The following is a 26,701-nucleotide window of genomic DNA, read 5'->3' as shown; positions in this document are numbered from 1 at the left end:
CTCCAGTGCAACTTGTTTAATAAATGCTAAGTGCTAAAGCTTTTCATAGTAATACTGCAGTGATTTTTCAGCTCCATCCAAAGTAGAACAGACTCCTTCAAGGTGATCTGTGAGTTGTTTTTGGAATAATACCTGGGGTGAGTGTTCCTGCACAACACCCAATTGCGAAGAAGTGGCACATTACCGTTTCTGTGACCAGATAACTAAAACCAAAAAAACATTCAACTGCACCGAAAGGGAGTCAGAAACATTACAAATCATAAGAAAAGAATTTCTTGAAAGTTGATATGGCGATTATTGCAACAGACAGGTTGAGGTCTGCTGGAGTGCTGATGTTACGGTACAAGAAACTTACCATGGCTGCTGATGAAGATAATATTTAGCTCAGCCTTTAAACAGCTCAGTAACATCCTCTAATGATAATACAACAACAGATTAACGTTCAGGTTGTTTTGACATTTGGACATTTGCAAGAAGAACATCTCATTATTGTCATACATACGCAAGTACCCAAGCAGTGTACTTAATGCACCATATGGAACTTGCGACTTTGCAGTCACTCATAAAACCAGCTGGGGCAACATTGGCTGGAAACCATTGCAACACTGTAATTGTGTCAAGTAAAAGAATGTTGGACAACAATAACAGATTGGTGTACAAAATACACCAGCTCCAGTACTTAAGGGTTAATTAAAGCAATGCTGTTATCTAGATCTTGAAGGACCAAGTTTTACCTATGATACCTCTGAAAAGAATTCCACAGTTGGAGCGTCTTTGTCCACAAACTCATCCACTTGACCAACACAGCATGATTTGGTTTGGACTGGTTCAATGGGGGTCACACAGAGCATGGACAAGTTGTTCAACTGCCTCAAATATCCCCAGAGGGGAAATGAAGTTTTCACAAGAAGTGATGGAATTTTACTGACAAGTCAATTTCCATGGGACTAGTTTAACCCGGGGTTATAAGAGGTAAAGAGCGCCGTAATCTTTGCCGTATATACTTATGTATAAGTCAGGTCTTTAAACCCACAAAATCAGACCCTGACTTAAACAGCCGCTCAAAAACGTGACAGTTACATGTTTTTTTTTTTTACAACTTCTTGCCTCTGCCAATCTTGCTTCAGTTTCTCAGACACATGAAATTTTGTTGCAGCAGCGCAGTTATCAGTTTCTTTCAGTACTTCAACGCCATCTAATTTAAAACCAGCTTCATATTTTCTTCTGATTGAATGCTCCATCATAGATAAGGGATGCTCTTACGATAAAGGTGTATGAGATACAAAAAACACAAATCAGTGCAAACGTCACTTCGGAATAGTTTGGGTATTACTGTGTGGTCACAGTAGGCACAATACATAGAAAAAAAAAAGGCAGTGTGCTCCGTGTTTTCTCTTTCAGGTGGGCGTTAGCATATTATAATCCCTTGTGCCAATAGCGGGAGTTTTCCACATTCGACTTATATGACCGACATTATAAAATACCAGAAATTATATGGTAAAATCAAGTCCTGACTTATCTGCGAGTATATATACGGTACTTAAAAATGAACGCACAGTCCGTAAAATGTTACTGACATGAGTGATTCAGATGAAGTTAAAATTAGAGAGGACCTCCATTCATAATTAAAGTATACCACACCTCCTGGTGTAAAACTAACCCCACTCAAATATAGTCTTTGACCGCTAATGAAATTATTTATGACAACCATTTAGGATGCACAGAGAACAAGAGTGCAGCTCTAACTTAAAACTACAATGTCAAGAATTGTTTTATGCTCAATCAGCCAAGCCACTAAAAATATGTCTGTGTTTTCACAGACTTATCCTCAAGGTTAATTACCAAATCTTTGCTGAGCAGACTGTTATGTGACTCTTACTTCAATCACTGCTGCTGTATACCCAAGTGTAGTTTTTTTCTGATAGTTTAAAATACTAACTAGCTTTGCTACCTGTCGAAGAGGGGCTGAAATCTTAATAATCAACGTAAACCTCAGTGTTAACCTTTGCAGTGCACCCTGTAATGCATATCTCTCTTATATGACATTTGGTATGGGATTAGTAAAATGAGTGTTAATATTTGTGATGCACCATCTGTTGGAATGACAAATGCAATGCATTACTAAAAATGTTTTACAGTGCATCCGGAAAGTATCCACAGCGCATCACTTTTTCCACATTTTCTTATGTTACAGCCTTATTCCAAAATGGATTAAATTAATTTTCTTCCTCAGAATTCTACACACAACACCCTATAATGACAACGTGAAAAAATTTACTTGAAATTTTTGCAAATTTATTAAAAACAAAAAAAATTGAGAAAGCACATGTACATATGTATTCACAGCCTTTGCCATGAAGCTCAAAATTGAGCTCAGGTGCATCCTGTTTCCTCTGATCATCCTTGAGATGTTTCTTCAGCTTAATTGAAGTCCACCTGTGGTAAATTCAGTTGATTGGACATGATTTGGAAAGGCACACGCCTGTCTATATAAGGTCCCACAGTTGACAGTTCACGTCAGAGCACAAACCAAGCATGAAGTCAAAGGAACTGTCTGTAGACCTCTGAGACAGGATTGTCTCGAGGCACAAATCTGGGGAAGGTTACAGAAAAATTTCTGCTGCTTTGAAGGTCCCAATGAGCACAGTGGCCTCCATCATCCGTAAGTGGAAGAAGTTCGAAACCACCAGGACTCTTCCTAGAGCTGGCCGGCCATCTAAACTGAGCCATCGGGGGAGAAGGGCCTTAGTCAGGGAGGTGACCAAGAACCCGATGGTCACTCTGTCAGAGCTCCAGAGGTCCTCGGTGGAGAGAGCAGAACCTTCCAGAAGGACAACCATCTCTGCAGCAATCCACCAATCAGGCCTGTATGGTAGAGTGGCCAGAAGGAAGCCACTCCTTAGTAAATGGAACATGGCAGCCCGCCAAAAGGCACCTGAAGGACTCTCAGACCATGAGAAACAAAATTCTCAAAACTCTTTGGTGTGAATGCCAAGCGTCAAGTTTGGAGGAAACCTGGCACCGCTCATCACCAGGCCAACACCATCCCTACAGTGAAGCATGGTGGTGGCAGCATCATGCTGTGGGGATGTTTTTCAGCAGCAGGAACTGGAAGACTACTAAGGATAAAAAATGATGACTGCAGCAATGTACAGAGACATCCTGGATTAAAACCTGCTCCAGACTGGAGCGACAGTTCATCTTTCAGCAGGGCAACGACCCTAAGCACACAGCCAAGATATCAAAGGAGTGGCTTCAGGGCAACTCGGTGAATGTCCTTGAGTGGCCCAACCAGAGCCCAGACTTAAATCCGATTGAACATCTCTAGAGAGATCTTAAAATGGCTGTGCACCGACGCTTCCCATCCAACCTGATGGAGCTTGAGAAGTGCTTCAAAGGGGGAATGGGCGAAACTGGCCAAGGATAGGTGTGCCAAGCTTGTGGCATCATATTCAAAAAGACTTGAGGCTGTAATTGCTGCCAAAGGTGCATCGACAAAGTATTGAGCAAAGGCTGTGAATACTTGTGTATGTGTGATTTCTCAGTTTTTTTATTTTTAATAAATTTGCAAAAACCTCAAGTATACTTTTTTCACGTTGTCATTATGGGGTGTTGTGTGTAGAATTCCGAGGAAAAAAATGAATTTAATCCATTTGGGAATAAGGCTGTAACATAACAAAATGTGGAAAAAGTGATGCGCTGTGAATGCCTTCCGGATGCACTGTAAATTTGCCATCAGTTGAAATGACAAAGACATAGCAACCAGACAGACACACAGACACTTATCCTTTTATTAAGGTGGATAATAACATACATGCTCCTAGCATACATGCTCCTGTGTCATAACCACAACACATGTCCAAATGGACATTTATACTTCTCTACCCCTGCCTACACTAAAGATAAAAGTTAAAAATTTTCACTTCAGTGAATTACACAGAATTGCCCTGGTCAGACACATAGGGTGCATGACTTCAAAAAAGTCACTTGTCCAGAATCTACAAGGCACACCATTAAATGTTCCTCACACTCAATCAGCATAAAAACACTACTAATCTATATAAGCCAATCTCTTTCTGTCCAGCAATTACACTCTGTTGGACGTATTCAGCATTAACGTTTGCCATGCATTATCTATTAGTATTAATCTCACTAGAGTCTTTTAAAAGGGCAGGTGATATGCACTCAGTAACACAACAAATGGGTGCACAGACAAATCATGTAAATAAATGACAAATTCATTAAAGCTATGAAGAGGGGACACTGGTCTCCCATGACCCGAGTTTGAGGCCTCTCAGAGTCAATGAGCTCTGTCAGCCTTTTTTATTTTATTTTATTTTCTTCAACTCACACTTTCCTTCATTGGTTTTATATGGCATTGTACCCACAGTTAGTGCCTTGTAATGCATGTATCGAGATTGACGCCCTCAAGTGAACATGTCGAGTGACATTGTTGTGCTTTCTGGACTGAATGCAGATCCACTCTGTTGAATTAATTTCAATTAGATTTGGGCGATAGACTAATAGTCTATGAATTATAATGGGCAAGATCATTTGGAGTCTATATAAAGAACCTACAATGTTCATGTTGTCATTAAAAAAGGCAACCAAAACAAAAATTTATGAGAAGAACTCTTCAAAAGTAAGGATGAAAAAAAACAAGCTCACTGGAACAGACACACCGTAGTGTCCATCTTAAAATGGACTGCTATCTTAGGTTCAATGCATTGATCCATTATGTCATAATATTACATACACAAAATAAACATGATCAAGAGGTGTAATGTTTCAGAATAAAATGCACCTTTCTCAACAAGATTTTAATTATAGACTGAAATCTGAATTTTCATGTGAATATTTTCATTGTGGATTTTAGACAAATGATTTAATTCAGTTTACTTTTGAGAAAATAAACAAAATTGACTGCTTGTCACATTTAATATTTTAGGTTGACTTCTACCAATTAGTATCTGAAGCATTGTTTTTTTTCTTAAAAAAAAATAGAGCATGTTGTTTTTAATTACATTTGAAGGCTTTCTTATGCACTCTGTATTAGCCTTATATAGTATATAATGTGAATACTTTACACACATGATGATTTCAGGTAATTATTTTTATCGTCTTGCACCTAACCAACTCACCCAAAGAATTGGGCTGGAAAGACAGAGGAGGCGGAAGACCAGCCATTCCTCCCAGTGAACTGCCACTCTGCAGCGACTCCAGTGCTACTCCATTACTGCTACCATTGGAGATTCCAGCTCCAGCATCTGACTCCTCAATGTTCCCTCCACTATTGCACCCAGCTCCACAGCCTTTTCGTAACCTGTTTTGAAATGTTATACACATACTGATTAACAGACATCTTAAAGATACAGATTCCAAATTTAACAATAGAAAAATATCATGGTTGTAGATGTAAGAAGAAAAAAAAAACATTTATGTGGCACAAGTCAAATGTTCAGATGAGAATAGTATAAGAAATTTCATTTTTACTGCATAACTGGAACATCTCAAAGAAAAAAATTCTAACCTTAAAACATCCACATTGATTGAATTCATTAGAAAATGTAGTAAATCTAAATCTAAACATCAACAAAGGATATGCTTTGAAGAGGGTAAGGAGTCTCTGCTGTCCATGTTACATGTCAAACAGACTGAGGCAGTGCTTGTAAAATAAATGTGGCTGCAGATTGAAGAACATGAAATAGCTATATTTCATTAACACTTTGAACTGATGTATTATTAGCCAAGCCAGAACTTGTTTCTTCTTTTGTTGTAATATCTATGTGTGTTTTGATGGGGTTATTGTTGCATGCTTTACTATGTCTGGAGCGCATGTGAAAAGCTAAATTTCCTCATGGGACAAAAAGTTCAATCTATCTACCGTGGTAATCACAAAACACTCCATTGTACGGCAATAAAGATTTCAATGTGGGAAGGGTAATCCTGCTGTGCTGGATCTTCGTTGTACTGTATTTGGGAAGAGCAGAAAAATCCAATATTTTCTCTTATTTATTATCTTATTTTCACTGGTGAAATTTGTTTGTAATATAGAGTGGTATTAGTAAAGTATTCCAGCCCCTTAACTTTTACCAAATTTTGCTGTTGTAGCCAAATAACCCAGTTTGACAAAGTGAAAACAGGACTTTTGGAAATTTTCCCAAGTTAGTAATAATAATACTTTGCCCTGCTCGCTTCGCAAGAACCCAACGGTCCCTTTGACTGAGCTTTGGATCACCTGCGAGGAGATGGTAGGAACTTTCAGAAGAACTATCACTGCAACACTCCAATTTGTGCATTATGCTAGAGTGGCAAGACAGAAGCCTCTCCTCAGTATAAGATAAATAGAAGCCTGCTTAGAGTTTGCAAAAAGGCACCTAAATCACTTTCAGACTGCTCTGATGAAACCAATATGTTCAATACCACTCCATGGGAGATTACATGGGATTAAGGGAAAGCTGAACGGGGCAAAGTAGAGAGCTATCCTTATTTAAAACCTGCTCCAGAGCACTCTGGACCTCAAAATGGGCTGAAGGTTCACATTCCAACTGGACAATGACCCTAAGCCCAAAGAAAAGATAACGTACGAACAGCTTTGGGATAACTTTGGGAATATTCTTGAGTGTCCCAGCCAGAGACCGGACTTGAACCAAAACTGAAAATCTCCAAAAAGACCTGACAAGAGCTGTCCATGGACGGTCTCCTTTCAATTGTCAGAGCCTGACAAAATTACCAGCTCCAGATGTGCAAAGCTTTTCAGGTCAGACCCGGGAAAAGGCCATAAATGCTGCCAAAGAAGCTTAAATGAAATACTGAGTGAAGTCTAAATACTTGAGAGAATTTGTTAATTAAACTTTTCATTTTTAATAAATCTGCAATCCTGTTTTCACTTTGTCATTCTGGTGTATTGAGCGCCGCTTGAGTAAAGATCAATTTAAATAATTTTAGCACAAGGCTGAAACATAATAAAATGTGAATACTTTCTAAAGGCTTTGTACATCATTTTTTATTTGTTGTTTATTGTTTTTATTTTGCTCCATGTAAAAAACTTGTGAAGATACTTCCTTTAATTGTTGGGACTTCACAAAGCAGAACATTTCTAATTCATGGCATCAAGTATTTAAACTCATCTGATTTCTATTAAACCACATAACAACTTTTTACATAAGACACATTTTAATATTAAATACTAACTGTAACTTGAAATATGAGCTTGTCAGATATATTAATCCAACAATGGTTAAAAAAACAATTAGATCTACGAGGATTTCCTATCCCTACTTTCCTGACATCACTTTACATATAAACACAATCATTTCTGCTTCTCCAGGTGAAATGAGCCCAAAGCACACACAAGATTCTGGGAAAGCAACTAAAGAAGTCTCTTGCTATCTTATAGCATGTTCATCTGTCTGTTCAGGAGGAAATCAGTATGCATCTGGGACCACACATTAAACCAAGAAGATCAAATGTGAGAAAGAGAAGACAAACATATCAGATCACTAGGCTCCAAGACGACATACAAATGGACAGTGCAAAGGGTCAGGTTAGTTCACCTACTGCAAAAGATGGGAGTTCTGGACGAGAAGCTGGAGCATGTGGCCAACTCCAGAGGACACAGGCTCTGTTAGCCTGCAGTATACAGCATTTATTCAAACATTTTAACAAAAATCTAACGGAAGACCAAGCAAACTTGAATAAGAACCCCTGACTGAAAAACACCACTTGTACTAAAACTATAAAAAACCTCTCTAGCTGAACAATCTCAGTGTCAATAAATAATGAGAACAGAAATTTTTGCAACATTTATTTAAACTACTCATTTATTGAATAATTCTTTAAGAGGAGGCAACATACCTGTGCCATGTCTTAACAATGAACTTTCTGATATTTCCAATGCTGATGGGCCCTCCTAAGATATCCCGAATCTGGCTGTGTGTGTTACAATAGGAGGTCGTTAATGGTGACACATAGATGGGGTAGCCAATAGGTTGGTCACAAGATGAGTTGATCATGTTCCGCAGTGCTTGCTTGGCATTCTGGATGCTTCCACGTTCGGGGTTTCGATTTCTGAGAAAGACAAGTTCCTGCTGCTGTCCAGCCCATAACCCACGTACACATTCCTTGTTAACCTAAGAATGGAGAAATCCAAATGTTTGACCGTGAAAAGTGGTAAATACAGACATATAAGATTATGAATCCAGACCAAAATATCATAATTACTGTATTCAGTATTAGAATTATTAAAATGAATGAATGATACAAATATAGTATTCATATAGTAGTGAATTTCAGTGATGTCTTTTCAGAACTGTGCTGGAATGATGAGCAGAACACGTACATGCTTTGCATGCTTTGTAAGCAATATTGCGTGCATGCACACACACATATACACACACACAATAGCGAACAAATCCACCACGTGGCAGGCTGAAATAATCTGCAGGTCAGCACAACATTGCTAACCTGCAAGATCAGACACCTTGTTGTCACCTGGCTGGGTGAGTTTAGCTTGGTAAAACAAGTGCTGTCCCCACTCCTGATAATTCTCAGGATGGACGTTTGACAATCAAATGAGGCATGGGCCAAAATTCCCAGAATAAATTTCTAGCCAGGCAGAATGCATGTGACTCACATATCTGAAGTTCTGTTTCTGAATAACACTCATTCTTCATTACTATTGGGGAGTATGACCTTATTATTAAGTTTTATTATAAATGGGTCATATGGATACAATCTCTTGTAGCAAATTTATTTTTAGATGCTGCTACCTATGTGCCGAGTAAATGTGTACTTTAATGTGTTAATCATATCATCATCAATATATATATATATATATATATATATATATATATATATATACACAGTGGCTTGCAAAAGCCCCCTTGAACTTTTACACATTTTGTCACATTACAGCCACAAACATGAATCAATTTTATTGGAATTCCACATGAAAGACCAATACAATGTGGTGTACACGTGAGAAGTGGAACGAAAATCATACATGATTTCATACAATTTTAACAAATAAATAACTGAAAAGTGGGGTGTGCATAATTATTCAGCCCCCTGAGTCAATACTTTGTAGAACCACCTTTTGCTGCAATTACAGCTGCCAGTCTTTTAGGGTATGTCTCTACCAGCTTTGCACATCTAGAGACTGAAATCCTTGCCCATTCTTCTTTGCAAAACCGCTCCAGCTCAGTCAGATTAGATGCACAGCGTTTGTGAATAGCAGTTTTCAGATCTTGCCACAGATTCTCGATTGGATTTAGATCTGGACTTTGACTGGGCCATTCTAACACATGGATATGTTTTGTTTTAAACCATTCCATTGTTGCCCTGGCTTTATATTTAGGGTCGTTGACCTGCTGGAAGGTGAACCTCCGCCCCAGTCTCAAGTCTTTTGCAGACTCCAAGAGGTTTTCTTCCAAGATTGCCCTGTATTTGGCTCCATCCATCTTCCCATCAACTCTGACCAGCTTCCCTGTCCCTGCTGAAGAGAAGCACCCCCAGAGCATGATGCTGCCACCACCATATTTGACAGTGGGGATGGTGTGTTCAGAGTGATGTGCAGTGTTAGTTTTTCCGCCACACATAGCGTTTTGCATTTTGGCCAAAAAGTTCCATTTTGGTCTAATTTGACCAGAGCACCTTCTTCCACATGTTTGCTGTGTCCCCCACATGGCTTGTGGCAAACTGCAAACGGGACTTCTTATGGTTTTCTGTTAACAATGGCTTTCTTCTTGCCACTCTTCCATGAAGGCCAACTTTGTGCAGTGCACGACTAATAGTTGTCCTATGGACAGATTCCCCCACCTGAGCTGTAGATCTCTGCAGCTCGTCCAGAGTCACCATGGGCCTCTTGGCTGCATTTCTGATCAGCACTCTCCTTGTTCGGCCTGTGAGTTTAGGTGGAAGGCCTTGTCTTGGTAGGTTTACAGTTGTGCCATACTCCTTCCATTTCTGAATGATCGCTTGAACAGTGCTCCGTGGGATGTTCAAGGCTTTGGAAATCTTTTTGTAGCCTAAGCCTGCTTTAAATTTCTCAATAACTTTATCCCTGACCTGTCTGGTGTGTTCTTTGGACTTCATGGTGTTGTTGCTCCCAATATTCTCTTAGACAACCTCTGAGGCCGTCACAGAGCAGCTGTATTTGTACTGACATTAGATTACACACAGGTGCACTCTATTTAGTCATTAGCACTCATCAGGCAATGTCTATGGGCAACTGACTGCACTCAGACCAAAGGGGGCTAAATAATTACGCACACCCCACTTTGCAGTTATTTATTTGTAAAAAATGTTTGGAATCATGTATGATTTTCGTTCCACTTCTCAAGTGTACACCACTTTGTATTGGTCTTTCACGTGGAATTCCATTGAAATTGATTCATGTTTGTGGCTGTAATGTGACAAAATGTGGAAAAGTTCAAGGGGGCCGAATACTTTTGCAAGCCACTGTATGTATGTATGTATATATCTATCTATATCATTTAATCATCATCAAATTTTTCCGTGAGAACCCTAAATACAAAGAGGACTGTTTCATTTATGTTAGGTAGATTGCCCAGAGGGGACTGGGCGGTCTCATGGTCTGGAATCCCTGCAGATTTTTTTTTTTTTCTACAGCCATCTGGAGTTTTTTTTTTTTTCTGTCCTCCCTGGCCATCGGACCTTACATATTCTATGTTAATTAATGTTGACTTATTTCATTTTCTTACTGTGTCTTTTATTTTTCTATTCTTCATTTTGTAAAGCACTTTGAGCTGCATTTTTTTGTATGAAAATGTGCTATATAAATAAATGTTGTTGTTGTTTGGTAAAAAACTTGGATTAAACCAAATAAATAGACAGAAATGCTTGCACAAAAATAGCTGCTCAGTGCTTACACAGTCCTGTTTGCAAAAGCATCAAATATGACAATCAAAAATGTGACCACTGCCAGATTTTACTTATCAGAAGCATGACTCATAATACCATAAAGTGCACTGCCTGAGGATCAGACCCACATCTTGGACAAAGTTTACAAGGTCAGGAGGTGAGCTGGTTAGAAACATCAAAATATCTCAATGCTGCAAGTCACCCGAGTTACATCAGTGTGACAACCTGAACATAGCTGCATGTCAGGTGTTTCAGTCAACATCATCTATGGTAGCTGCTGAAAATCCAGGTTGTATTGTGTGAATTGTCACACTCAGTTATTTTACTTCCCCATTTGGCATAAGAAACTCTAAAGTCAGTGACTATAACAACATAGTAAGGTCAAAATCTTCTCTCTATGCCTGCCTGGGGTAAAGTGAGGCCCACGGCTGATTGTCATCCTTTAAATAAATAACTGCCGCAGTCGCGTCTTTGTCTTTGTCTGTGTTTTGGAGGGGTGTGGTAGCATAGCAAGAGCGGTTCCTGTGCACAATGTGGGAGCGGACAGCCCTGCACTTAGCACACAGGGGCAAGATCGCCCGTGACCCTAACTGACACCGGGAGCTGCTGATTGCTGCAGCTGTGCAACAACAAAACAAAACAAACAAACAAAAAAAAAAACAATACTTTTGCTAAGCAATGTTATGTTGTGTTATATTATCTATAGTAGGATTTAATCCTTGAAAGATGGCAGAGTTCTGTTACCAGTACCTTAATCACACGAAAACTGAGGTAGCGACGGTTGAGCATAATGATTTTGTATTCATTGGTGCCTTCATCAATGACATGCCGCAAGGCCAGAAGTGAAGGGGAGTTGGAGAGCACTGCACTACGCCAAGCTGGGTCCCCTTCATGTGCAATGACTAAGGTCTGCTCGTGAGCTGTAATGGCGTCATACAAGACAGAGGATTCTTCATACTCATCAGGAGAAGTAAAGTGGTCCTGGAACAGTAAAGAAAAATTCAGTCAAACTTTAGGTGGAGCAAACAATCGCAAAGCTAAAGAGCTACCGGAAGAAGCAAAAATTATGGGGCAATGAGGTAATATGGGTGATCACTTGATATAATCATAAAATATGTACTGTAGGTGAGAAGATGAATATGGAATGTCCACTTTTATTTCTGGGAGCTGTTTTACATAAAAATTTTTATATCAACAATTGTTGTGTTCAGTCCTTATTTTTTATAGCAAAGATGATTATGTTACCTCATTATCCCATGCATTTTAAGAGTAAATGTGCTGTTAATGTTAAAATAAAATGTTAAAAGGGTAAAGATAAACATATGTCTTTTGTCAAATGTTTTAAATAAACACAATAAAGTAAAATTACACTTCCAAGTAAAAATTAATAGAAAAATGTATGTGAAAGAACCAATTCAGCAAATATTAATTGAAACAGCTGCCAGTTACTGGGTCTGCCAATAAAAGATTAAAATGTTCCTATTTGAAGCACTGCATTTGTGAAGACAACAGAGGAGTCAACCTCACTTCCCAGCACATGCCATGCCTGCAATGCTGCCACAGTTCATATACTGAAATAAATACTGCAAAATACATTATCTGCTACATGAGAAGTTAAAAACCTCCTACCTTTCAAACACTGCTACCTAAGCCTATATGTCTTTGTATATGCTATAAAACATAACGCAAAATCTCAATGAAAATATAAAACAGCCAATCAGATATTAACTGCTCTCTGGCCAGACATTGTAATGTGGTCTGCAGTGGAGAAGAGTGTCCTGCTCATCAAACTAACAATTCCTTTAGAGGAGGGTATGATAGCAGCCCATGAAAGGAAGCACTTGAGGTATATTGAGCTGGCAGCAGAGTGCCAAGAGGCTAGCTGGAAAGCCAGAGTTTAGACCGTGGAGGTCGGTTACTGTGGCTTTGTTGGAAAAGCGACAGTCCAATTGTTACAAGGGGTGGAAGTGGCAGGCTCGAGCTTTGAGGACAGCCATAAAGGCACTGGGAGAGGAAGCGGAGAAAGGGAGCTACTGGCTTTGGCTGCGCAGGAAAGACATTGGTTGGGGGTCAACACCCCAGTGAAGGCAACTGCAGAGGGTGGCGGGAAGATGTCCCCAGGATGCCACTGGCCCCCCAGCAGGGAGATGTACTGGTTTAGGGGGTGCAACATCCATGCATGGCGGTTTCCAGCTGATGACCCTGCAGCTGACCTAACAGCACCGGTGGAGGTGTGACAGGCTGAAGAGCCAAAGCAGGATATACTATCTTACTTCTACAATGAACTGGACCTAAAGGCCTTTATTTTAATTAAACGATTCATGAAAAACTCAAGGCTTCCTCTTTAATCTGGTCATTCATAAACAGGCAATGATAGCTTCTGGCTAAACATGCCACTCAGTCTCAGCTTATTAACCTCTGCTGCGATGTTCTACTTAACTTGGGGTGGGGAGGGCACATTATTTTTGTTTCTGGTTATAATACTCTAATTGTACCTTTTTTGCCATGAACTTTATGTAAATGTGAATGTGTATTACATTATTCTGGTTTAGTTTTGGCCAATAAAAATAAAAAAAATATATAGATATACCATGACTGATTAGCGGAGACAAGAACACACAGATAGGTGGTATAAAGTGTACAGTTAAGAGGAGAATGCACCACAGGGTCTGTCCCTGGACTGTTACTTCTTCTGATTTACATTAATGACATAAAATTCAGTAGAGGTTAAAAAAAATAAATAAATTTCAAATGATACTAAAATTGGTGAGATGACAGGCACTAAGTAGAAAGAAAAAAAAATCTGTAAGACCTGGACAAGCTTCAGAACTAAGCCAAAATATTGAAAATGCAGTTTACTGTGGTAAAGTGCAAAGTGCTACATATGGGCAAAAGGAACATTATAAATATAAGATGAAAGACACTAAGCTACAGGATGTAACCTCTGAAAGGGATTTAGGGGTTATGTTGACAAACCTTTTTCATTGTCTCAGCAAGGTTAAATCATTTAAACGGTTGGAATATAAATCAACTGATTTCATGCCTAAACTATAGGGTGGCCCATATTTAAGTATATGATTGAAAAGGTTTCCAGGAATCCAGGTTTTCAAAATGCTCAAAAGCACTTGTTCAGTAGATCAGCAGAATTCTTATAACTTAACAGTGAGTCACACACTCCAGAATTCAAATGCATTAAAAACTGTTAAGTAATCTGGAAAAAAACTATTGTACCAAGGCATATAGATGAAGCAGAAATCTTGAGAACCTTTATGAAGGATATGGATGAGATATTGGGACAGCTTACCTATTAGCTCAACAAACAAGCTACAAATTGTACTCAATGGTCTCCTCTCGTTTGCCAGATCTCTTGTGTTCTTATGCATGTTAAACACAGTGTACATGTATAGATGGAAATTAAAGAGCACCTTTTTAAGTAAGAAAGCCTTTAGAATGAGAAACATGACTAAAAGCCCTGTCACACTACAAGATTTTTCGAGACGCACTTAATTTACCTAATTTTAGTGATTTGGGGAGATCACAGCATACTACTGTGACCACCAGTAATTTACTCTGACATATCCAGTGAAACAGCTTAGAACCAATAAATGCACTCCAGAAAGTTCAATACATATAATGCAGTGATAAGTAACAAGGATCATAAGTGTTTTGGACTTCGAAAACAGAAGACAGACTCTTCTGTCTGATGTCTTCTGTTTAACATACTACAGCAGAATAGCAACAAAAGACCAAAGTTGAGGCCAAATTGGCAAAAGCTAATAACGTGACATGGTTAGGCAGCACATCAGAAAAAAATGGCAAGTACATGATACTTAGGAAATATGAAAATGTAGTAGAAAGTTGTCCCAGGGTCATTCAACTTATCACACCCTGCAATTTCTAATTTTGTAATCTGACTACTCAGGAGATAAGATCAGCAACTGCAATCATCAAGATCCTCAAACTGCAAGTTGCATACTGTGAACCTGGATTTATCTGTGAAGTGTTTGAAATAAACAGTATAAATAATATTAAATAACAGTGAGTGGCATTATAACATCACCAATGACATTGCACATTACATCTACAGCAAGAAAAACTATTTTAAACATATGGTGTAAAATATAGGACATGGGATGAATTGCTAATATGATAGACAGCCTACTATAAATGTTATTTTTATGACAAATTTTAGACATAAATGTACTTTAATTATACGAGCGTTAAATTGTATGGCTGGAAAGAATAAACAAGTGAGAACATGAATGATGATGAAAATGACTTTCCCGCCGCTTGACAGCCAGCTTCCAATTTCTGGAAGAGGTATTAACTTACCAAATGAATGGAGTAGAGTGATAATGGGTAAAAACATAACTGCTTGTGTCTTCAACAAAAAAAAAAAAAACCACACTTCTTGAACTAAATGTGAAACAAAAATGTAATATGTACATTTTGCTATGGCAGAATAACACGAGCACTGGCATTTACACCTAAGACTAGTAGCCCCCTCTACCATACACATAATGAAAATTTAAAAAGCAACATTATATTGACACTATTTACTTTATCGTGTTCAATATGTTAAGAATACACAATTATTTTGCAATGATAAAAATGTTGTCAACATTTGTGGCCGTGGCTCAGCTCATCACCTGGTGAAGTTTGAGTGACATTCGAATTCCTGGAACCACCACCTTCCGGAGAAGTTCCATATCAGTGAATATCCACTCATCTCGCACTGAAGAAATTCGGAAATCTCCCTTGAATAAAGCATGAAGCCCATACAGGAATGACTCCAGATTGCTGATGAAAAACCCAAGAAAACAAATTATTGTGTCCAAACAAACTTTGCACTAAAGGAAATACAAACCACAATAAGACAGCATAAGGATAACAGTGCGTATTGTGAACAAAGAAGTTTAAAATCTTAAAAACAAAGAGGGGGTTGAGTCCAAAAGAGAAAGCAGCATTATTCTATTACATATAAGGAATCACTTAGAGAATAACACTTCATACCAGTTTAGCCTCTGACATTGTCAGCAACTTCTATTTCATTTATAGTTACTCTAGAAGCAAAACTCCAACAATTCCATGGAAACAGGGTTTACTCAAAACCAGCTATACAGTATGTCTTAATGTGATAATCTTTTAAATTTGGCAAGAAAAAAGCACTTCTTCCTTTCACCAATTTCTGAGTCTTTATTGTCTATCATACTAAGAAGATCCCAGCAAATGACTAGGCACAAGTGAGAAATAACTGCTGGGTCGAAAAAAAGTCTCTAATAAAGTACACACACTGGTACAAACAAAAAAAAAAACAGGATCTGCTCTGATGACAGTCAATCTGGCTGAAATATTAATGTGCTTCAGAAATGGTGTGAAACACGCAACTCATTTGGCAATGCTTTTTATTTTTAACATATATATATATAGCAGACAGAAACGGTCTTGGAGATAGACTGTTGATTACCTGGACATATGATGAGAAGCAGTTCCCAATGCTCTTCTGCCCAGTACGCACAAGCCATAGCACAATGTCACAAGCGGAGAGTTGCTATCTGCATTCAGAGGCTGAAAACACATAAATTTGGCACAGCTGCATTAGGAATACTCCATTAACCTGAGGGTTTCAAAACAATGGAAAGACAATGGCTCTGCATCACATAGTTGGGCTTCAACAGAAACACATCTATAAAGGAAGGTTAAACAAAAAACTAACTTTTGCATTGGTTATTGAGCTTGACCCCAAATATAAGCTTGGGTATCTTATTATTATTATTTTTTGGTTTACTTAGCTTTACTGTATTCCAAAAGCAGCCAAATATCCAGCAGTTGCCAACAGTAAATGGATGGCACAGACTATTTTACATATTAAGGAAAAAAAATAACAAGACTCCTGATATATGTATTTTCTTAAGAAGCAGAACTAGGGTGCTGTACAGTATTAGCCATTATGAATGTAGTGAGGTATCAAGCAAATTTTACATCTTGCCTGAAGAAGAGGCCCGAGTTGCATTGAAAGCTTGCATATTGTAATTATTTTAGTTAGCCAATAAAAGGTGTCATTTTGCTCAACTTCTCACTTAAGAAATAGAAAAATACTGCATCCCAGTCATGATGAAATAACAGCACCCTGCTGATTGGTTTTGCTTACAAATTTGTACTATAAATATGTTTCAGGGTTTTGGTATACACCAAGGGTGCACATACTATAAGATAACTTCTCCACACTGCTTTCCAACCATATAAAGTATTTTACCTTTTCTCTTCGTGAGGCACAATATTGGATCCAACTAATATAGACTCCACAGAAGCTCTCACGAGAGACACCAGCCAACCGATGGTCATAATCTTCATCAATACTGGGGTTAAATGTGGGGTCCACATCCACATAGTTGCTGTCACTGTAGCAACGCAGGCCCTCTTCCATTGCTTCATTGGCCAGCCAATCTTCCAGTCTTGAAGAAGTTGTCACATAATAGATTATGCCCTAAAAATCACATAAACAAGAAGCACTGCAAATTTGAGCAGCTGACCTGGAATTTGTAAATTAAATATGCTGGGCACTCATAAATTATCTTTAGAGAATGTCTGGTTAGAAAAAAGAAGTTTATACATTTAAGTAACTTAACAAGTAGAAACATTAGACCCATTCCTAAATGCAATGGCCAGTCAACCAACAAGTGGTTTAACTCAATTCCAAGTAACCATCAACAAGATACTGACATTTCAAACTGAAAACAAACTGAATAAACAATAATACTCATGAAGTGAGTCAGAGGTCAATAAAATAAGAAAAGACAAAAAAATCTATCAGGATAGCATACTACAATTGGGTTATGGTCAACTTAAAATGATTCAAAATAACCAACACTAAGGCAAGTCAAGGTCTCTCATGTCCCACCAATAAGCATGAAGTAAGCAACACAAATAAAAAAGTCACATATACAGTGGCAAGAAAAAGTATGCGTACCCTTTGGAATAACCTGTTTTTCTGCATTAATTGTTCACAAAACAGGCCCTAATTGTCATCTAAATGACAAGTACAGACAAACGTAATATGCTTAAGGCTAATAATGCACAGTTCTAATCTTTCATGCCTTTATTGAACACACCCATCAAATATTCACAGTGTGTTGTGAAAAAATAAGTACACCCTTGGATGTAACACCTGGTCAAACCGCCTTTCATCACAGTAACCTCTAACAAGTGCTTCTGGTAGCTGTGGATCAGACCTGCACATCATGTTCAGGAAGAAATGTGAACCTTTCTTCATTAGAGAGGTACTTCAGCTCAGCCATATTCTTAGGATATCTGGTACGAAAATGGATCTAGAGATCATTCTATAGCATCTCTACTGGGTTCTGACAGACCTACTCCAATAGGCAGATTTTCTTTTTTTTAAGCCTTTCTGGAATTCTGTAGATTTACACTGATGTTTAGAGTCACTGTTCTTCTGCACCACCCAGCTTCTATTGGGCTTCAGCTGGTGGACACCCACCCTGACATTATCCTGAAAGATACCTAGATAAACTTACATTCTGAACAATTCAACCTTAGTTTCAACAGTCCACAAAATGATGCTGTAGAGTGTAGAGGAAGTCTTTGGCAAACTTTAGACATTAAGCAATGTTTTTTTGGAGAGCAGCAGCTTCCTCTTTGTTGTTCTGCTATGGAAACCATGCTTATTCACTGTTGGTGTGCAGTAGAGTCCCGAACAGAGACGCTTCTTTTTTACCTTAGTGAGCATTATGCATGGTGCCTATCAAGTCTTTTTGGTTGGGCACCCTCTTAAGAGCAGCCACAGCAGTAAATTGTGTCCAATTATACAGTTTGTCAAACTGTGGACTGATGAATATCTAAACTCTTTGACATTAAGCAAATCAATTATTCTTTATCGCAGATCTTCTGAGATCTCTTCACTTCAGCCGATGCATCTCTTTAATAGAAAACATATAATACTTATAACAACATATTATAACATATAATATAAAACATAATAGAAAACTTTAATCTCATTCCATTGGTTGGACTCCACATTTGATAACACCTGACTCCAAGTAGCTTTTGATGAAGTCAATATCCTACAGGCTTTTACCAGCCTACATCTGTGAATATCTAAATGATGTATTCAGAACCTACAAGAACAATACAATACACTGTGTGCACAATTATTAGGCAAGTGAGTATTTTGACCATATCATCATTTTTAATGTGTATATTCCAACTCCAAGCTGTATTAACTTGAATGCTTATTGGATTTAAGCACGTCAGGTGATGTGTATTTGTGTAATGAGGGAGGGTGTGGCCTAAGGAGATCAACACCCTATATCAAGGTGTGCAGAATTATTAGGCAGCTAGTTTTCCTCAGGCAAAATGGGCCAAAAAAGAGATTTAACTGACTCTGAAAAGTCAAAAATTGTAAAAAGTCTTTCAGAGGGATGCAGCACTTTTGGAATTGCTAAGATATTGGTGTGTGATCACAGAACCATCAAACATTTTGTTGCAAATAGTCAACAGGGTCGCAAGAAACGTGTTGAGAACAAAAGACGCAAATTAGCTGCCAAAGATTTGAGAAGAATCAAACGTGAAGCTACCAGGAACCCATTATCCTCCAGTACTTTCATATTCCAGAGCTGCAACCTACCTGGAGTGCCCAGAAGTACAAGGTGTTCAGTGCTCAAAGACATGGCCAAGGTAAGGAGGGCTGAAACCCAACCACCACTGAACAAGAAACATAAGTTGAAACGTCAAAACTGGGCCAAGAAATATCTGAAGACAGATTTTTTTCAAAGGTTTTATGGACCGATGAGATGAGAGTGACTCTTGATGGACCAGATGGATGGACCTGTGGATCAGTAATGGCACAGAGCTCCACTCCAACGTGGAGGTGGGGTACTGGTATGAGCTGGTATTTTTAAAGATGAGCTAGTTGGACCTTTTGCATTGAAGATGAACTCAAAATCAACTCCCAAACCTACTGCCAGTTTTTCGAAGACACTTTCTTCAAACAGTGATACAGGAAAAGACCATGATTTTTATGCAGGCCAATGCTCCATCACTTGCATCGAAGTTCTCCACTGCATGGCCAGCCAGTAAAGGCCTTAAAGATGAAGGAATAATGACATGGCCCCCCTTCCTCATCTGACCTAAACCCTATCGAGAACTTGTGGGCACTTCTTAAACGCTAGATTTACGGGGGAGAAAAACAATACACCTCTCTGAAGAGTGTCTGGGAGGCTGTAGTCACTGCTCCACAAAAAGCTGATCGTCAACAGATCAAGAAACTGACAGACTCCATGAATGGAAAGGCTTATGACTGTTATTGGAAAGAAGGGTGGCTATATTGGTCATTGATTGACTGATTTATTTTTTTTTAAATGTCAGAGATGTTTATTTGTAAATTTTGAGGTGTTTGTTTATTATTCTCACTATAACAGATGAAAATAAACAAGTGAGATGGGAAAATTTTCATTTTTCCTTTAGTTGCATAATAAATCTGCACACTAATAGTTGCCTAATAATTGTGCGCACATATGTATTCCCCGATGATGTTCACACTCACATTTCCGTTGTGAAACATTCAGGTTTCAGGTTTATTAACATTTTGGATTGACTGATAGCACTGTGTTTGTTCCATATTAAAATTAATCCTCAAAAATACAACTTGCCTAATAATTCTGCACTCCCTTTAGTTTGCTATCAATTAAAATAGATTGTGCTTGAACATTATTTCAACTTCGATGAAGATCACTCCATATTTTAAGACAATTTTGTACGTACATGTGTTTTTCTAAAGGGTTTACATATTTTTTCTTGTCACTGTAAAGAGAGCAGGAAAAGTAACATTCAGATTCAGTATATGTTCATTTAAAGAAAGAAGCTCACAATTAAGCCCCCTTCCATAAAACCAAAATTTGGAAAAGAAATCTGCTGGATTCTCACAAGTTACCTTTACATAATAGGTGGTTAGAATACGGCGGAGATCAAACACTTGAAGCATAGACGCTGCACTATTGTCTGTGATACTGTAACCTTCCAGAACATACTTCGTGACTAGAACCTCCCAAGCTAGCCAGCGTTGCCCAAAAGCAGAATTGAAAGAAAGCATATGAGGAATGTGCCCTGGCTCACAGCAGCAGAATCCTTCATCTTCTTCAACTCCCTCAGTGATGGCTTCCACTTCTCGCTGCTGACAGTATGTGCCTAAAATGTTACAAAGAGGGATATGAAAATTTACTCTGCATTTAAGTCAACAATACACAACTGCTCAAATGCTATGTTTAGTTATTGTACTGAGATCTTTGTTTTTCCATACCAATGAGTGCCTGTTTTGCTTTAAGTCGATATGACGAATTAAACTGGATGATCCAGTTGGTGTCCCGTGAAGTAAGCAATACAAAGAAAGTCTTTGGGTTCTGTGATTCCCTCAAGAGGGAAATTCAAATGGATGTGAAGTAAAACAAAATTAAAGAAAAAATTCTTTCCATGCAAGTCTTTTGCATTTTTATTTTCTGAACCAATTACAACAGGTATGATTGTGATAGAAATAAACGGTGTACTAACATGTCATGCGATTATAGAGAGTAATAAAGTAGATCTTGATGCACCAACATACTGCACTGTGATGAATGTTTAATATAATCAGGAATCAACTCTAAAATTAATGTGACATTCAGAAAATGAGTGGAGTCACTGAGTTAAAAAGAAGTGTAATAATGGAGGGCCTGTGCCTTGCAGGGTCGTCTTTTAATGAATGACAAACGCTCTTAGGTATGGGGAACCCTAAAGCCATGTCCACTACTTTCAAATGGAGAGCACACCATAACTGAACCTAAACAGGTCCAAAGGGGGAAAACAGGTGGGACAACATGACTAGAAATGGATAATACTTGGAAGGTTTCTTTTACTAAGAAAGACATCCTGTTTTATTCAGTATTCTGTTGAAAAGTATACTGAACATTCACAATATACAGGGAGTCCTTGGGTTACAACGTTTCGACATACAACGTTTCGAGTTTACAATGCTCACTCCCATAAAAACGTTAAAAAAGATTGAGACATGAGTGTTTTGGCTTACACCATTAGCGTCGTACTTACAGACTACGTGGGCAAACTAGTTTTGTGGCGTGCGGAGGAAGTGTTCCATTTTTGTGGCTTTGTTTGGTGACTTTGTGGCCCTTACCATGGATCCTAAATGAAAGTCAGAGTCTTCAGATGGTAGTGCTTCGAAGAAGAGGAAAGCCATCACAATGGAAGTGAAATTTGACATCGTAAAGAGATCAGAAGGAATAAAGGTAAGGAATTTTTTTACACTCATTTTTTGTCATTTTTCCTGTTACTACAGTACAGTGTACATACAGTACAATATATTTATGTCCTTTTCCTATTTTTGTGGCTTAGTTGTGTTTTTATGTTCTAGATTATGATTTTGCAAATGTGTTAGGATAGGTAACTTAGGCCAGGGTTTGTTTCAACTTACACCAAAATTCGGGTTACATCACTGTTGTAGGAACAGAACCGTGTCAAAACCCGAAGACCCCCTGTATATAGTTGTCATGCTGTCTAAGTAATGGCCTAAACTAAGCTTTTGCAAAGAGTGCTATGAAAAAAGAACCGAAATTAAGAGCCAACAAACAATATTTAGAATTATTAGCATGATTAAAATAATTATTAATATTGTACATGCCAAGATCTGGCATACACTAAAACAACTAGTGCTAATTCCCACATCAGTGGGAAGGCCTAATTCACTGCAAGTATTGTGCACACAGTAGATATGCTTGGACTTATGGAGTTTCACACAAGTCTCGATCATAATGGACCAAATTTAGAATTAAGTCAACGATATTCATGTGGAACAGAATAAATGTGATCTTTTAGTCAGGGCCCCCTACAGCTGTTGTTCAAATTCCTACTTAATGTCCTTTTTTTTCATTTTTGATTTCTTCTTTTTATGCTAATATTGTTAATTTTGTTAGTGAATTTTGCATTATTTTGTATTTTTTATTACTTTTGTGTAGTTCCTTGCATTTTGTGGAAAAGCTAAGGATACACAGTTACTTGCGGTACACTTTAGGAGCTGGTGGTGGTGAGTTTATCTTATTACAGTAATCCCTCGCTATATCGCGCTTCGACTTTTGCGGCTTCACTCTATCGCGATTTTTTTCTCATACACGCTTACGTCACTACGCATGCGCTTTCTGAGAATTTTTATCTAAGCCCTACGATGGCTCCTAAACGTGCTGCTTTTTCTAAGCCTTCTGAGAATAAAACTAAGCGCCGGAGGAAGATGCTTACTATCCAGAAGAAGGTGAAACTCTTCTATATGATTAAAGATGGCAATACCCTACAAAAGCCTCCTCACGCATATGAAAAGACAGCGCCAGCAACTGCCTATCAAGATGTTCTTCAGCCGCGCACCCAGACACCCACTTCCTACTCCTAGTACTTCTTTAGCGGAAGAAGACAATAACGCACCTGCTGAAGATACTGCACCACCTCTGAAGACTCTCCTACTGAGGTCGTGCCTCCATAGGTTAGTGGTTGTGTGCAATTAAATGTACAGTACAATAATCTACTATAGAAAAGCTTTCGGGATTGTCCTTCCGTCCCATGAGTGCAAAGCGTAGTGGTATTCCGCTTATTACAGACTTACTACTTGTGGCTTGAGGTATGAAGCGACGCAATGTGAGCAGAGTTCTGGTGCTCTCATCGTTCCCTTGCTTTTGTGCGCTATGCGCTGGAAAAATAGAAAAAATTATGTCTCTGGAAATAATTATGTTGATGGAGTACAAATGCCTCACCGCGTAGTAAATATCAGGGAAGATGGTGCTTGCTTATTCTCATCTATAGCTTATTTAGTGCATGAAACTCCGTCTTTAGCGGTACAGATTCGGGCTGACATTGTACGACTTTGGACAGGCACTTGAGGGGATAAAAAAAAAAAAAGATGTTATGAATGGACACTTTGATGTTCTCATTCTCTACACTTACATGCCTGATGTACACATGGAGCGCACAATAATTGAAGATAAAAGTCGGTCGCCTTAAAAGGCGAGTGCGCCTAGTAATATATTTGTAACGCCTAATATGTCTTATTTTCTCTTATTTTGTTTAATATATTGAGTAATACGAGTGTAATGGTGACTAAAGGGTGTTGTTTCATGTCTAGAGGGCTCTAATAATGTTAAAAAACGAATTTAGAAGGTCGTAAACAGTTTTTCTATACTCTAACTGCGAAAATATTTGATTTATAAATAAAGAACCCTACTTCGCGAAAATTCATTTATCACGGTAGAGTCTGGAACAGATTAACCGCGATAAACGAGGGTTCACTGTACTGTGCTTTTATGGAATTAACCGATTTTTTTTACATCTATGTTTGGTTTTTGACTTTCTGGAATAGTGTTTTTGAGACTCTTGGATTGCTTTTTTTAGGCAATTCCATACAGTTTCTTGTACTACAGAGTATTTCTGAAAAATAACTATTTTAATAAAGATTCTCTTTGTCTGTCCTTTACAGCAGGGGAAAATAAGGATTGAACATGTCACCATTTTTCTCAGTAAATACATTTTTAATGGGGCTACTGACATGAAATTTTCACCAGATGTCAGTAGCAAGGAGTCAAAAGAATAATCAGAACAGTTGTCCATTAGCCAAGGACCACCGTTTGTTGAGCTTCAGAATGACCTGGAATTAGCAGGTACAGTTTGAAAGAAAACAAGAAGAAATGCACTCTACCACCATGGCGTCTATGCCCGCTCACCGCAAATGACTCCACTGCTGAAGAAAAAGCATGTTGAAGCTCATTTAAAGTTTGCGGCGCAAAATCTGGACAAGCCAATGAAATACTGGGAGAAGAGAGACTGGACAAATGAGGCCAAAATTGAACTCTTTGGATCTCATTGCACACACGTTTGAAGGAGAATGGCATTGCACATTACCCCAAAAACACCATACCAACAGTGAAGTTTGGAGGTGGGAACATCATGTTGCGAAACTGTTTTTCAGATATGGTAGTGGCAGATATCATATAATTGAAGGAAGGATGAATGGAGAAATGTACTGGGCCATTCTTGATAAAAATCTGCTGCCATCTACCAGGGTGCTGGATATTTCAGCAAGGCAATAATCACAGACACGCAACCAATGAAACTCTCAACTGGTTTCAAGGAAAAAAAAATAAAGCTGCTAGAATGGCCCAGTTAATCACCTGACTTGAATCCAATTGAATATCTATGGAAAGAACTGAAGATTAGAGTTCATAGAAGAGGCCCTCAGAACCTTCAAGATTTAAAGACAGTTTGTGTGGAAGAATGGGCCAAAATCACAAATGAGCAATGCATGCTACTCATTTCTCCATACAAGAGGCGTCTTGAAGATATCATTACCAACAAAGGCTTTTCTACCAAGTACTAAATAAATCTCTGTAAGTGCATTCAATACTTTTCCCCTGTGTCATTCGACTTTATTACACTTAATTTATGGACTTATTTGTTTTGATTTCTTTGTATGTGTGGATTACTTGGGTTGTTACCAACATCTGGTGAAAATTTCATGTCAATCGCCCTTGTGGACTATGGCAGGCCAATCATTCCAGCCAATACCCCCAGGCCGCCAGATGGAGCCCTCCCTGCAGCATGGAGGTGCCCCGAATGCCAGCTGGGAATCATGGACATTGGAGTTTTCTTTTACAGCCCTGCTGGATACCCTGGGGGCCACCAGGAGACACTGCAGGGAGGCCCAGGGACTGTTATGTGCCCTATAACCCGGAAGTACGTCTTAGTCACAGTGACAGGGGAAATAAACGTACTTCTGGGATGAAGAGGAGTGCTTGATCTGACCCGGAAGTGCTAGGAAGTCACATGGACTGAGGATTCAGAGGCACTTCCGGGTCATGGACTACAAAGGACTGGGAGAAATCCCAGACAGACGAGCTGAGCTGGGAGGAAGGGTGGCAACGCGTCTGGGAGAGTGGGGGATTTATTGTGTATTGATTATTGAGAATTGTATTGTGTTTGAGTATAGTGGAGTGGATGGGGCTTTGTGCACTGTGTAGTCTAAATAAATTAATAATTTGAATTTTTATCTGGTGTCTGGCGTCTGATCTGAGGGCTCAAGGGGACGACAGCGCCCCCATCTGTCACAGTGGCGTAGTTCGCAGGAGTCTCTGGCCGTCAGTTTGGCAGAGGACCTGAAAATAAATTTCTGTAGACAGAGAACCCTAAGAGGACAGTGTTGAGGCACGCAGAAAAAATAGCCTGAATACACCTTCAACAAGTCCGTCATGGGGAAGAAAAGGAGTAAGCAGAGCGACAGCACCAGCAGAGGATCCAAGCTCATCATGGCTGAGGCTCGGGATGAGCTACGGAGTGGCCACACGAGTCGAAAGGGGCCTCCGGAGAAGGACGGGGTACGTGACGGGGATTTCATTGAAAATCCCTTTAAAATGACTCATTTTGTCCCGTACATGTACCTTGGAAAAGATCACCTGGAGGCTCTGCAGGAGGCAGGAGACAATCCCGGAGATGGTGGTGCGCTCCTGTTCGAGCCGCCGAGCGCAAAACTAGACTTCCACATGTTGGCTGCCGGCGAGGGACAAGTGACCCAACCCGAAACATTGTGAGAAGGAGGAGTTCCTCGTCCTATTGTTTACGGCTGTACCCTAAAAGCAACGGACTTGGACTTTCCTAAGGGGAAGGGGGAGACAAGCGAAGCGCTGCTCACCCCACAAAAAAGGTAAGGAGGGCTGGGAAATGGCTGATCAATCCGCTGACAAATTAATACAGGCGGATCGCAGTCAGCCAAAGATGGCGG

General features: G+C 39.0%; 1 protein-coding gene across 4 annotated transcripts in view; it reads right to left on the bottom strand.

Moving 5' to 3' along the window:
- The window catches only part of pcnx1 (pecanex 1), a 171,304-nt gene that overhangs the window by 12,361 nt on the left and 132,242 nt on the right, over nucleotides 1–26,701 (bottom strand). For all 4 annotated transcript variants that reach the window (XM_039741440.1, XM_039741437.1, XM_039741438.1 and 1 more), the window contains 7 exons: nucleotides 20,834–21,087; nucleotides 17,141–17,371; nucleotides 16,352–16,452; nucleotides 15,534–15,684; nucleotides 11,635–11,865; nucleotides 7,858–8,132; nucleotides 5,142–5,323 (listed from right to left, as the gene is read on the bottom strand). In XM_039741440.1, coding sequence (XP_039597374.1) covers nucleotides 5,142–5,323; nucleotides 7,858–8,132; nucleotides 11,635–11,865; nucleotides 15,534–15,684; nucleotides 16,352–16,452; nucleotides 17,141–17,371; nucleotides 20,834–21,087 — 1,425 coding nt within the window. The remainder of the gene's footprint in view (nucleotides 1–5,141; nucleotides 5,324–7,857; nucleotides 8,133–11,634; nucleotides 11,866–15,533; nucleotides 15,685–16,351; nucleotides 16,453–17,140; nucleotides 17,372–20,833; nucleotides 21,088–26,701) is intronic.

Source organism: Polypterus senegalus, chromosome 18 (assembly GCF_016835505.1).
Source record: "Polypterus senegalus isolate Bchr_013 chromosome 18, ASM1683550v1, whole genome shotgun sequence".
Classification (NCBI taxonomy): Eukaryota; Metazoa; Chordata; class Cladistia; order Polypteriformes; family Polypteridae; genus Polypterus; species Polypterus senegalus.
The sequence above is the reverse complement of the archived record's forward strand: the minus strand, read 5'-3'. Positions and strand labels throughout refer to the sequence as shown.